Here is a 12,504-nt window from a genome sequence, read left to right as displayed (position 1 = left end):
GCTAGTCTGCTCGTGGCGTGCCTCAGGGGTCAGTCCTCGGTCCGGTGTTGTTCCTTGTCTTTGTGAATGATCTTCCATCAATTGTAAATTCTGGAAACATTTGTCTGTTTGCTGATGACACGTCGCTCTCGGTTTCTGATCAAAATTTCGATGAACTCGAAATAAAGGCCTTTTTGCAAGCGAGCTCCATGATGCAGTGGTTCGAGGACAACTCATTGAGTCTAAATGCCAGAAAAACTGAATTTGTAAATTTTTCTATAAGTTCAGCTGGGAAAAACAAAAACAATTTCCTTTTGAATGATGTTGAGCTCGAGGCAACTGATCAGGTTAAGTTCTTGGGATTGGTGCTCGATAGAAACCTGCGCTTTCATTCCCATATTGACACTGTGTGTAGACGGATTTCTTCGGGAATCTTTCTTCTCCGCCAACTTTCTAAGTTTGCAAAATGTGATGTTCTAATTACAGCATATTATGGAGTGATTTTCCCGCACCTGATATACGCAGTGCCGGTGTGGGGGTGTGAGTGTGGGAAAACGTCTTTCCTTTTCCGACTCCAGAAGAGGGCAGTTAGGGCAGTCTTTGGTTTGAAAAGAAGAACATCTTGCAGGCAATACTTTATTTCATCACAAATTTTAACATTTCCCTCAATATACATTTTGGAAACTTTGATTCTCATAAAAAAAAACTTACACCAATACCAATCTTCACTTACACATTCCTATTCACTACGTAACAATTCTCATCTTAAATTACCATCTCATTCAACTACATTTTTCAAGAGACACTTTCATTACAATGGCATTAAACTTTTTAATCTCCTCCCTCCCTCCCTTCAGCTGGAGTCGGACTTGAACAGCTTTAAAAAGCAAATCAAAAAAATACTCTTGGCCAAGGGTTACTACAGTGTTCGAGATTGTGTCGCTGATGGGTTTAGTTAGTTAGTTTTTTTTGTTGTAAGAAGTAATTGATATTGTTTTATTGAAGCAACATTGTCTATTGTTTATTTTAATTTTAGTTCTATTATTTGACATGACCAATGCAAATTTTGTATCTGTTATTTTGGTCCAATAAATGAGTTATGAGTTAGAGAAAACTCAAAGCAAGATCTCCTCCTTGAACCCTGGCTTAGTAGATTCTAGTCATAGTGTTAAGTTGCTTGGTATTCACTTAGACCCTAAATTATCCTGGAACGTGAATGTAGAGTGTGTACGTAAAAAAATAAGTAGAATTAATTATTTATTAAAACACTTGATGAAATATGTAGGTATCCTCTGACTATGTTAAATCTGTCTACTTTAGTCTATTTCAAAAGTGCCTTTTCCTATGGTCTCTTGCTCTGGGGAAATATCCCTTTTGTGATCGATGTACTTCTCGCCCAAAATAAATGTATTAGAATAATGACTGATTCAGATTATAAAGATCACTGCAGACCTCTTTTTATAGAAGAAAAGAGTTTAACTGTTGTAAAGCCTCTACATCCTTCACAACTGCATGCTTCACACAAAGAAAAATCTTAACAGTTAATAGAAACGTACTATGACGTACCGGTAGCTATAAAACAAGAAATTGTAATAAAATTTCAATAGCTAAACCACGCTAGACCCTATTCCAAGCTGAGAGAGGTGCTCAACTCTTTTGAACACGTTATGGTGAACATTGTTGAACAGGCTGCCTTTTGAATTTTTGATACAAGACTGGGACGGGTGGCGTCGTCCTGCAATCCAGTTACTAGGAGGTCATACGAATTGTGGATATTTATAGGCATGCACTGTGGATGCGATACTCCCTGGTGTGGATTAAACTTCGCACGAGTGAGTACTACACGACTACCCGCAGTGCTATCTTGATAATTAGACTAATTCGTATACACCAAGGCAAAAAAATGTGGTTCGGATTCCTCTATAAACTGTAGGTCCCTTAGTTGCCATTAGCTGTATGGGCTATTAATTAACAGCTGTGTCTAAGGAATGTCGGCCTAAGGAATTTCGGTCTTAGTCACTAACAAAGACTACAAGATCGCGTCACTCATATCCTACACTCATCTCCATTCATACTTGGCTTAAAATACCCTACTATGTATGGTCGCCATTTAATAAAAAAGTATTTAAAGTATATTTGATCGCATATTTCTGATTCGAATTTTAGGCATTTATAATTTTACTAGCTGTACCCGCGGGCTTTGCCCCGTTTAACTTCACAAGTAAGCTCGTTCGCATGGCTCAATCACGTCCTGGTTGAAGTTCGTTCGCATCACTCACCTTTAGGTTGGAGCTCGTTCGCTCCACTCACTTGCCTTCCGGTTAGCTCGTTCGCTACGCTAACTCGCTTCCAGGTTGAAGTTCGTTCGTTACGCTCACCTTTTGGTTTCAAATTGGCTGTAGTCATAAATTTAAAAAAATAATAGTGCTGCACCCTGTTGGTAATCCTTGTAACTTTAATGCTATTGAACATAATAGAACAGAACCAACTTGTTTAATTGAAACAGCTGTTAAGAAATTCCTTTTAAATATGAAAAATCATAAGGTTAACATGGGAAACTCCAGAGCCACTTGGGCGGAGCCCGAAAGCCCGATCAGAATAAAAACTACTTACTTTTCCTATTTAATGCCCAAAGAATCGGTGTACCGAATTTCAGCCTCCTAGGTAAATGGGAAGTGGGAGAATTACTGATGAGTGAGTGAGTGAGCCAGTCAGTCAGTCAGTGAGGGCTTTGGCTTTTATAAGTATAGATTTTATGAACAAAAATATTTTTTCTATTAGTAAACCTTCATTCGATGTTTTCATTATCAGCAAGTTTGGTTTGATTGGTTATTTTATGACAGTTTAATTTAATAATTGAAAAATTATAAGATTACTTTTATAATTTTTCTTAATTTTATTAAGAAAACTTTGTTCTAGAAAAAGGAAAAAAATTTTAACTTTTTTTGTTAGCCTTATGCATCAATTGGACCTCACCGATAAGTTTTTTTAAACTTGGTGAGGCCAAGCTGTTGTAATTTCCATAATAAACATATTTGAATTTGAATTGGAAATTAGGGTAAAAATGGGATAAGAATCAATTTTTACCTGATAAATCCCCTCCCCCTAAAGCCCCATTCCCATAGTATGACCATGCTAGTTCCCAAACTCGTTCGAATAAATGTAGGTTTACACGTTTGTTTATACCAAATTTCATCAAAATCGGATCTTTTTTGCTCGAGTTATAGTGCTAATAGACACACACACACACACACACACACACACACACACACACACACACACACACATCTTCTATATATATAAAAGGCAAAGCCCTCACTGACTGACTGACTCACTCACTCATCACTAATTCTCCCACTTCCCACTTACCTAGGAGGTTGAAATTTGGTACACTGATTCTTTAGGCATTAAATAGGAAAACTAAGTGGTTTTTATTCTGATCGGACTTTCGGGCTCCGCCCCAGTAGCTCTGGACTATCCCATGTTAACCTAATGAGTACTCATAAATGGAAGTAATGAATCATAACAGCTGTTTCAATTAAACAAGTTGGTTCTGTTCTATGATGTTCAATAGCATTAAAGTTACAAGGATTACCAACAGAGTGCAGCACTATTATTTTTTTTAAATATTTGACAACAGCTAATTTGAAACCAAAAGGTGAGTAAGCGTAGCGAACGAACTTCAACCCGGAGGCGAGGTAGCGTAGCGAACGAGCTAACCTGAAGGCAAGTGAGCGCAGCGAACGAACTTCAACTAGGACGTGTGAGCGCAGCGAACGAGCTCCAACCCAAAGGTGAGTGAGCGTAACGAACGAACTTCAACCAGGACGTGATTGAGCCATGCGAACGAGCTCACGTATGAAGTTAAATGGGACAAAGCCCACGGGTACAGCTACTGTAGTATATATATATAGCATGAATTTGAACAGGTGGTGTTTTTGGCCTCTAGGGCCTCCACACGAAAAAGTAAATCGATCCCGGATCCAGGTCTTACCATGAGTACTCCTACAGTAATAGCTTGTTATTCCCTATAGGAAATTAGCTAAAATCTAAATCATAATATTGACATTACATTTTGATTACATGATTGTATATCTTACATTTTACACATTACACTTTAACTACATGATTAAAAAATTATAGTGGATTCTTTGGAGGCAGGAAAATACTGCTATGTCGCTATGTCTGCTGCTAGCTGCTACGCTACCACCTAGTCTTTCTCTAATCGTTCTCAACTCAATTGGATTCGTTTTCAATGTTGTCTGAGTGTTGCAGTGTTGTCAGTGTTGTCGACTGTCGTTGTCAAAATTGTCAATGTCATCATACTCGTAGTCGTACAGAAATATTATAATAGTGTTTCGTGTGTTGTTTGTAGGCCATTATGCAAACAAGGATGACTTTATTTTATTAAATCTACGTTTGGTATGGATCTTAAATTTAAAATAGGCCTACCTCTTGAAATTGTTTGGCCACATATCGTACCCAATCTTACAAGACCTAGGCCTAGTCTCTTCAGAAAGGTAATATAAGTAAATAATAGTTTGAAGAGGCTCACTACGATACCTAGTTCTATTATTTGTCACATGCATAACTTAAACAGTTGTTATTGTCAACTAGGCCTATAATCAAAGCAGCTCTACAATTGAGGGTATTTGCTGATTTTACAATTCCAAGGAAAGTTGGGAAAATGGTTTTCAATGAAGTAGAGAGTATTTCAGATTTGCTGAGTGGCCATAGGGTTATTATATACTACATTGAAGATGACTCTGGAAACCAACAAGAACTGCACCGTTATGTAGAATCTGCCATGAAGATGTTGGAAAAGAAAAATGACGATTTAATAGCATTCAAAATAAGACAAGGTACTACACAGTTCACTCAGTTTAAGGAACTATACAGACCAGAGATAAAAGGCCCGATTAGTCTCTTTGCTGTGAATGCAGAAGGAATCCCTCTAATTAACGAAGATGTTGTCAATGAAGAAACTCTTTGTCAAGCATTTGACTCAATCTGTTCATGCTGTAAACTGAATGCGGTTTCTAAAAGTGAGATGACAAAGTTTTTTCGTTTTGACCAAACATACGTACATGCCTCAAATGGGACAGACAATAAGCTTACATTCTCATCTCAAACTCCTAATGAATCATCATCTTTTGAAAATAAAATTCCTTTAGTTGACTCCAGTACCACAAGAATAAGAAAACGGGACGAATATATTGGATCTACATTGACAGAGCTTCAAATTCGTCTGCCTGATGGCTCGAAAGATAAACAATCTTTTGAAAAAGATGCTTGCCTTCAAGAAGTTTACAACTTTATCAATGTTAAGTATAACATGACAAATTTTGACTTAAAAACCTATCACCATGCTGTCTTCTCTTCTGAAGATTATGGAAAAAGTCTGCAAGCTCTGGATTTAACTCCCAATGGAGTAGTTATGGTTGTTGATAAGAATGTTGCCCAATTTAATGGCAATGGTAGTGTTTCAAGATTGTTTCAGTATGCTTTGTCAATTGTTTTTGGCAAAATCACCCCCATGCTGTTATATGTTAAAGACTTTTTACTTGGTTATTGGAATACATACTTCTCTCGAAATAATAGGACCTCAAGGAGAATAAACAATGAAGGAGGAAGCAGTAACTTCAGTGGTAAATCCTCGGGGTCTAAAAGGTCTACATCAAATTTCGGCAATATCCACACATTGAGAAGAAGTGAGGAATCAGATGATGAAAATAACCGTTACAATGGGAATTCGACTCAGCAGAAATGATTTCAGCAGAATTGATGAAGTAGCTAATATTGTAAGTTTTGTATAAATTATTAAATGTATATTACAAGTATTTTTTGGTCCATCATGACTTTTGATTGGCCTTTACAGTAATTTAGGCTACCATTTTTTGTCTTAGTCATAAAATTATTCGAGAATGTATTGGCCTGCTCGAAAATTTACTTATCCTTGTAGCCATAGCCTATAATTTTAATGTCTATGTCTAAATAAAATAGGCCTACACTTACGTACCTGTTTTGCGGGTGTTATTCAGGCCTATGCTCCAAAGGCTCAGTCTTACAGGAAATCAAAACATCATCATTATCAATAACTTAGGTACCTATATTTTTTTTTTAACCGTAGATCTGGCGCTGGTTGATTATTGACCAAGCCAACATGGGTCAGGTTTTTCTATCATTAAAATATGAAAACAGTTTTAAACCAACATGAATCTTATAGCCCTACCTGTTGGAAGATTGAAATTCTGAGTCATTTTCATATAAAACATTATTGAGCGAGTATTACTATGTAGGCCCAGCGAGAAACATAGTTTGAAAAACTAGAAAGGGTACACTTCCATATCTGTTGGCACAAACAACCGAATGAAAATATCGATCGATATATCGATTGTTTGATACATCGTTTAATTAGTTAGGTAAGGTTAACCTAACCTAAGTTTAACTAAGCAAACGATATATCAAATTAAACAATCGAATAATCAATATTACTCATTCGGTTGTTTGTGCCAACAGATATGGAAGTGTATCCACCTAAAGAATATGTTTTTGGTGATCGATATTACTTCTGTACTATATTACAACATTCTGAAACTATATATTCCCTCCAAATCTTTTAAGTTAGCCTATGAGGTTGGTTGTAAAAATTTTAGGATGATTTTGAAAATGTCATTAAAGTTATGTTTTCAAAAAAAAAATTTAAATTTTACATAGACGTCAATTACCTACTCAGAAATTTTAGAATATTCAACTGCATGTAAGTTAACTTTATATTTTCAGAAAGATATTTTATTTTTCTATTAGGGGCAGTACCATATTTATTTACTATTGATGCTTAAAATTATTACCTATAGAAAAAATGGTAGGCCTACCTAATTTTAAAAAATGTACCTAGGCGTAGGCCTATGTATATTTTCTTTAACTACCATGAGTATTTTAAAAACGTTGATATTTAAATGCAGGGAATCACATTTCACACCACCTTTACATCTAGGCCTAGATCAAATGTGTAGGCCTAAACAAATTATTTTGTGGTTTTCTTGTGGGTTGCTTTCAAAATTTCTAATTTGCATAACTTAATCCAAAAATTTGCAAACATTTTGCTACTTTAGCCTACCTTTAAAAGCATTGCTGGAAAAAATATATGTTTAACTTATATCTTTATATTCTAAGTTACATTGATCACTGAAGCAGAAAACGTATATGAAGACACCGGAAGGGAAGAAAGGACATAGGCTACAGGGTAAAAAGGAGGAATGTCCATTGTACCTTGGGACTTAAAATATCATAAAAAGATAACTGCTCAAAAACACTTCCAGCTTGTTTTGAATTTAATTTTCAATTGGAAACAAGCTGCTTTTTAGTAAGTAATTCAATCGTTTTGTATATTTACGATTGTGTTAGTGTACCCTACATTAGGCCTATACTATCGATACGGTATGTCAAAATATTAACAATAAGGCATCAATAAACTGAAATCATTTAAACAATCGATACATACTTTTGATGAATGAAATGAATTAGTGTTTTATTTAGGTATTTTTATATAGGCTACATTCACAGGTTGAAAATTACACTTTTAGAAACAATGGTTAAATCGTCCGTTCGGTTTGCACTTAATTTTAATCTTACTAAATTAAACCTTCTATAAATAATTTTAAAAGAAACAAATGTATATAAATATATGTTAAATAAATAAGAATATAAATAACCTTCTTAATTTAATATTGATTTCCACGGAACAAAAGCATAAGTACAAGGTAAACAATGCATACTACAAACAGTTAATAAAAAAACAACCTATGACAAAAATTTTTTTAAAGTAGAGTAGCCTATAAATGAGCTTCAGAAAAAGACAACAAACAAGACAACAACGAAACCAAAACAGGGGTATTTAGCCTATTATTAAGTTAAAAATTAAATTCTTTAATAAAGTTCCATAAGTTATACTGCCAGGCTCTTTTCAAATAATACGCTAAGATACTTTTTATACATGCAATTGTTTAATCACACTAAAAATTTACAACAGATTTGGCAACAGCTGATTTTTACTCCCCAGGGGCTAAAAACGTCTTCACTCCCTAGAGAGTAAAAGAGTGAAAATTTAAAAACGTACGTTTTCATGTCCCTGGCCTTTTACTTCGTAGATACTGGATTTGTAGTTTATTATTATGTGTTTTAATATTTTTTGGGACGGGGGCAACATGTTACACACATTTATTTGGTTTTAAATAGGTTCTAGGTATTAAAGTCTCGAAATTCACGACCATGACGTGTCCCTAGGGTACATTTTCCAATTTTCACGCTGTTTTTAGACTAATTATTCATGCCGAAATATATAAAGCCATATTTTTATGTCATCAATGGTTATTAAACTTACAAAAAAAGGAGCATATTATAATTTTATTGTCATTGCAAACTGACTACCATGACGAAATAAGTCTGTCCCTCGATTTGGCGTCACGACCATTTGGGAAAAATTTTCTACTTTGGAGCACGACAGTGGCAAGCCAGGCGTCGATGGAGTCATTTGGTTTTAGAGATAGTTCGGGGTGTACGTCAGGATTGTAGTGCCGGTCGTTTCGAGTTGAAATTAGGAATTAGAAGATTAATAAAGGAAAGATTGTGTTTTTTGTAATTTTGGTGTGTCCATGACCGTACGTAGTCATTCGATGAAGTAGACATGGTGTTAATTTTTGTTTATAAGATATTTCAATTGCTAGATTAATCTAGAAGTCCACTTTGTATCCTCGAACATGAGGTGCAGGGTTACCGCCAGAACAGAGCCAAATAACACGTAATTTCACGACCAAAGTTTCACGACCATCGTGGGTTTTTTCACGACCAATCCAGCCTTATGGATTATAGTGTGTTTGGTCGTGGCAATAACTTTAATATAATTGTAAATTGGACAGTTTAGTTCAATTGAAACACGCATTTTTATTATAACTAACAAACAGTATAATTGAAGGATTGTTTAGAAAGATTTAGATTATTTCAGAAAATTCACGACCGTACCGCTTGTCCCTGACCATCACGTTTATGATTTCTATCATAAAAATTTCAAAAATTAAAATATTGTTCAATGTTCTATATACAAAAGAATCACACCTCTATACAAACATAACGATTTTTCGGGTCTCAGGTAAGTTTTTTCAGAGTTATACATACTTAAAAAGATTTTATTGGCTTTTTTTTCAATTTTTTGAGTTTTTTTATTTTTTCTAGAAAGACCAAATATACCAAAAGCTCAGTGACCTTTTTATTGTATAATGGTCATAAAAGTAAATTAGTTTATAGCAAAACATAGTTATAAAAATAGTATTAACTATTTTTAATATTCATTTAAACGTCTGTAATGGTCGTGACAGGATTTTGTGTTTTTCCACTAAAGATGCTCTTTAAAAAAAAACTACCAAAGATATTGCGTTACCATGGACATTTTATAAAACTTAAAATGTTAATGAAATAAAAAAAAATAATAAAAGTTTTGAAAAAAAGGGGAAAAAATTTGCAAAGTGCTTTTCCTGAAAACGTACGTTTTTAAATTTTCACTCAAAAATGCTACTTAAGACAAGACACATTAAAAACAGCTGTTTTGCTGCAGTATGGCGAAAAAGCCATATATAAATTTTATTTTATATTTATTATTTATATGTATAGCCTATATCTAGTTTGACAGTGATAACTCAAGAAATCGCAATAACGGCCGGTTCGGACCCTGTGTGGTACGGAGAAGCGACCCTGAGTGCCACCTGACGCCAACGGATCTCCAGTGAAGTCATAGGCTCAAGATCCCGAATGGTACCCTTGTCCCTTTAGATTTTTGCATCAAAGCCGCCCAGTCGTCGGATTTCCCCAGTACAAGAAGAACTTCCCTTCAGAGTAAAAAGCCTGCTGTTGTAAACTCAGTTTTTGCTTCTCTCTTTACGGCATAGGTATGAAATATACTATTTTTAACAGCATTGTATTGTGCTAGCAACAAAATATTATTTTCCTACAGTCACCCAACAAAGTTGGCTTCCTTTTACTGTTTATAGTACAGAAAGCATGCTAATTGCTGCATGTTTATACTTTGGCGCACATCAGGATTGCAACGAAACAACACAAAACAGCGTGGTTCTATTATGCACGTAATCCGTGTACGATTGGAAATAAGTTGGTAAGACTTAAAAATAATAATAGGCCTACTATGAGCAGCTGATTGACTGTTATAACTACGATTTAACCTGTCATTGCGTGTTTATAGTTTCGGTATTTCTGAACTTTCTGGTCTTTTCTTTTAAACGTTTTTAAAACATTCCTACGATCTTAATAAACAAGAAAATACCTTTAAAGCATTTTTTAGGCGTGGAAACCACTTCAAATTACAAAAACATATGGAACTATTTTCTCAAGTCGCGGAGCACATTGCTTGCCGAGGAAAAAATAGCGGTGTGATACGGACCGGTGACTACTTTCTCTAGAGCACCTATTTGTGTTGCCAGCTGAACCTAAAAACGTGTTGTATAGTGTTTGAAAGACTAATAAATTATTAATATGCTTTATAGTGACTGTAGGAAAAATATAATGTGTAACACGAGTGCAAAAGGCTTTTGCTGCACTCGAGATCATTCCACTGCTCTCGTGTGCAGCAAAGTGCCACTTTGCCCACTAGTTACACAAATAACTATTTATTAACTTTCAATTTATATAAAGGCAACATTTTTATAGTTCAGATCATTGCTGATATCATCTGTGAGGTTAGTATACAGTGCCTGGAAAATCTTCAACTCCCCATTACCTATTTCTCTTATCAGTAATCTTAGACAGTTTTTGGGTTAATCCTTTTAAGGCGTGATTTTGTTATTATTGATCTGATTTTTATTTTCTTTATGTAAATTGTTTTGTTTCATTTACACCTGTAACATTATAGCATAGACTAACCAACACAAGTAGACTTCTCATCCCATTGTAAATTTTGAAGCTTGTTTTTTGTGCCTAGTTCTTTTCCGGTGACACTGATCACAAGTGTGGATGAAATTTTGTTTCTATAATTTTAGGGCTAATTTAATGATCTGTGTGTTACTGTATGGTTATATTTAACTAGGAGGCGAGTTATTGTTTGTGATTTGCTCGTTTTATCTATATATAAAGCCAAAAGTAGGCTACCCATGAACTTTTGAGAAAAGTCACTCCCACATAAACCATATACCGTACTTAAAATGTTCGTCATGATGAGAAACCTCACGAAAAACTATTCATTATTTCATAAATTGCCTTTTAAGGCCGTAATTTCTTTCTAAAGGGAACCTTTCATGGTACCAATGTTAAAAATACCTCAGCTGGAATAATTTGTTTGCTATTCTTTCAATTTATTACCTTACTAGCAGAGTACCCGTCCTTCGCACGGGATTGGCATATAAATATAAATGCTAATTGCAGTTACACTCAAGCTTTTAGTTTGCAATGGGGGGGGGGCACAGTTTGATCAAATTTGCTTCTTTATTTATTTATATAATAGTATTACACATCTACCATAGCCATAATGTTCTGCTACTTCACCTAAACAATAGAGAAAAATTAATTATTAAATTCCCAAAATATCACAAATTATTCATGAAATTAAAAACATAAACATAACTGTAAACAATCCTAATTTGACAGTTTTTATTGCATACTAGCTGTGTGCCCGTTCTACGCACGGGGATCTTATCGTAGTCAGTTGTAACCTTCTTATATTAGGAACATCAGTTGGTTTGCAGATTTTCAGATGTGCTGGCAAAACTATTATATATCCCTTCGAAAATACATTATCTGACAGTTTCAAGCCAAAACAAATGCTTCGCAATTAAATGTCACCCGGATCGTGTTAGTCCATATGTTAAATCCAATGATTAAGCTAAAAAATGCTTTATAGATCTATGAGGCATAGCCCTAAGGTAGGCCTATAATTGAAATTTACCATCCACAATGGTTACTTTAAACAAAAGTTACTTTAAGTAATTCATGATGGTTTGCTGAATAAATGTTTTACTAAGATACGTTGATACGTTATCGTTTTCTTAGCATAAACTAACATTTTGGAATCCAGACAGAAAAAGCAAAACTTTAAGACATCAATTAAATTGAATACGCCTGTAATAAATAAGGTGCAACACCAACGATAACTAATTTGTAAATTACAGTGATGTGTTGGTACGTAAAAATGATTCTTGCTGCTACCAATGGTTCTAAGGGGGAAAAAATACCGGTATCAAGGATCGTCGTCGAAAAGGTTGTTATGAATAATTGGGTATGCGTACGTAGGTACCCAAAAGATGGGCTATGGCCCTATTGGCTGTATGATCCAACGATTGCATCACACGGTGAGTAGAAACAGAAAGTGACACATTGGAAGAGCGAGTTTAGCATCATCCGTAAACCTCAGTCACAATCACCCACTGCAGTTGTGATTTTTTACTTTACACTTTACACAACAGCCATTGAAGCGCCGTCAATGAGTGGAACCTCGTTTCTCTGCTATTGGCGACGATCATTAAT

The 12,504-nt window shown here is 34.9% G+C and overlaps 1 protein-coding gene across 1 annotated transcript; it reads left to right on the top strand.

Annotated features, from left to right (window-relative positions):
• Positions 1-4,255: 4,255 nt before the first annotated feature.
• On the top strand, positions 4,256-5,831 carry LOC128988120 (UBX domain-containing protein 4-like). The gene has a single exon (XM_054409337.1). The coding sequence runs from the start codon at positions 4,667-4,669 to the stop codon at positions 5,747-5,749; it is 1,083 nt and encodes a 360-aa protein (XP_054265312.1). The 5' UTR covers positions 4,256-4,666; the 3' UTR covers positions 5,750-5,831.
• Positions 5,832-12,504: the final 6,673 nt, after the last annotated feature.

Source organism: Macrosteles quadrilineatus, unplaced genomic scaffold (genome assembly GCF_028750875.1).
Source record: "Macrosteles quadrilineatus isolate MER2022 unplaced genomic scaffold, UCM_ALF_1.0 Scaffold_2__2_contigs__length_208266976, whole genome shotgun sequence".
Lineage (NCBI taxonomy): Eukaryota > Metazoa > Arthropoda > Insecta > Hemiptera > Cicadellidae > Macrosteles > Macrosteles quadrilineatus.
The sequence above is the reverse complement of the archived record's forward strand: the minus strand, read 5'-3'. Positions and strand labels throughout refer to the sequence as shown.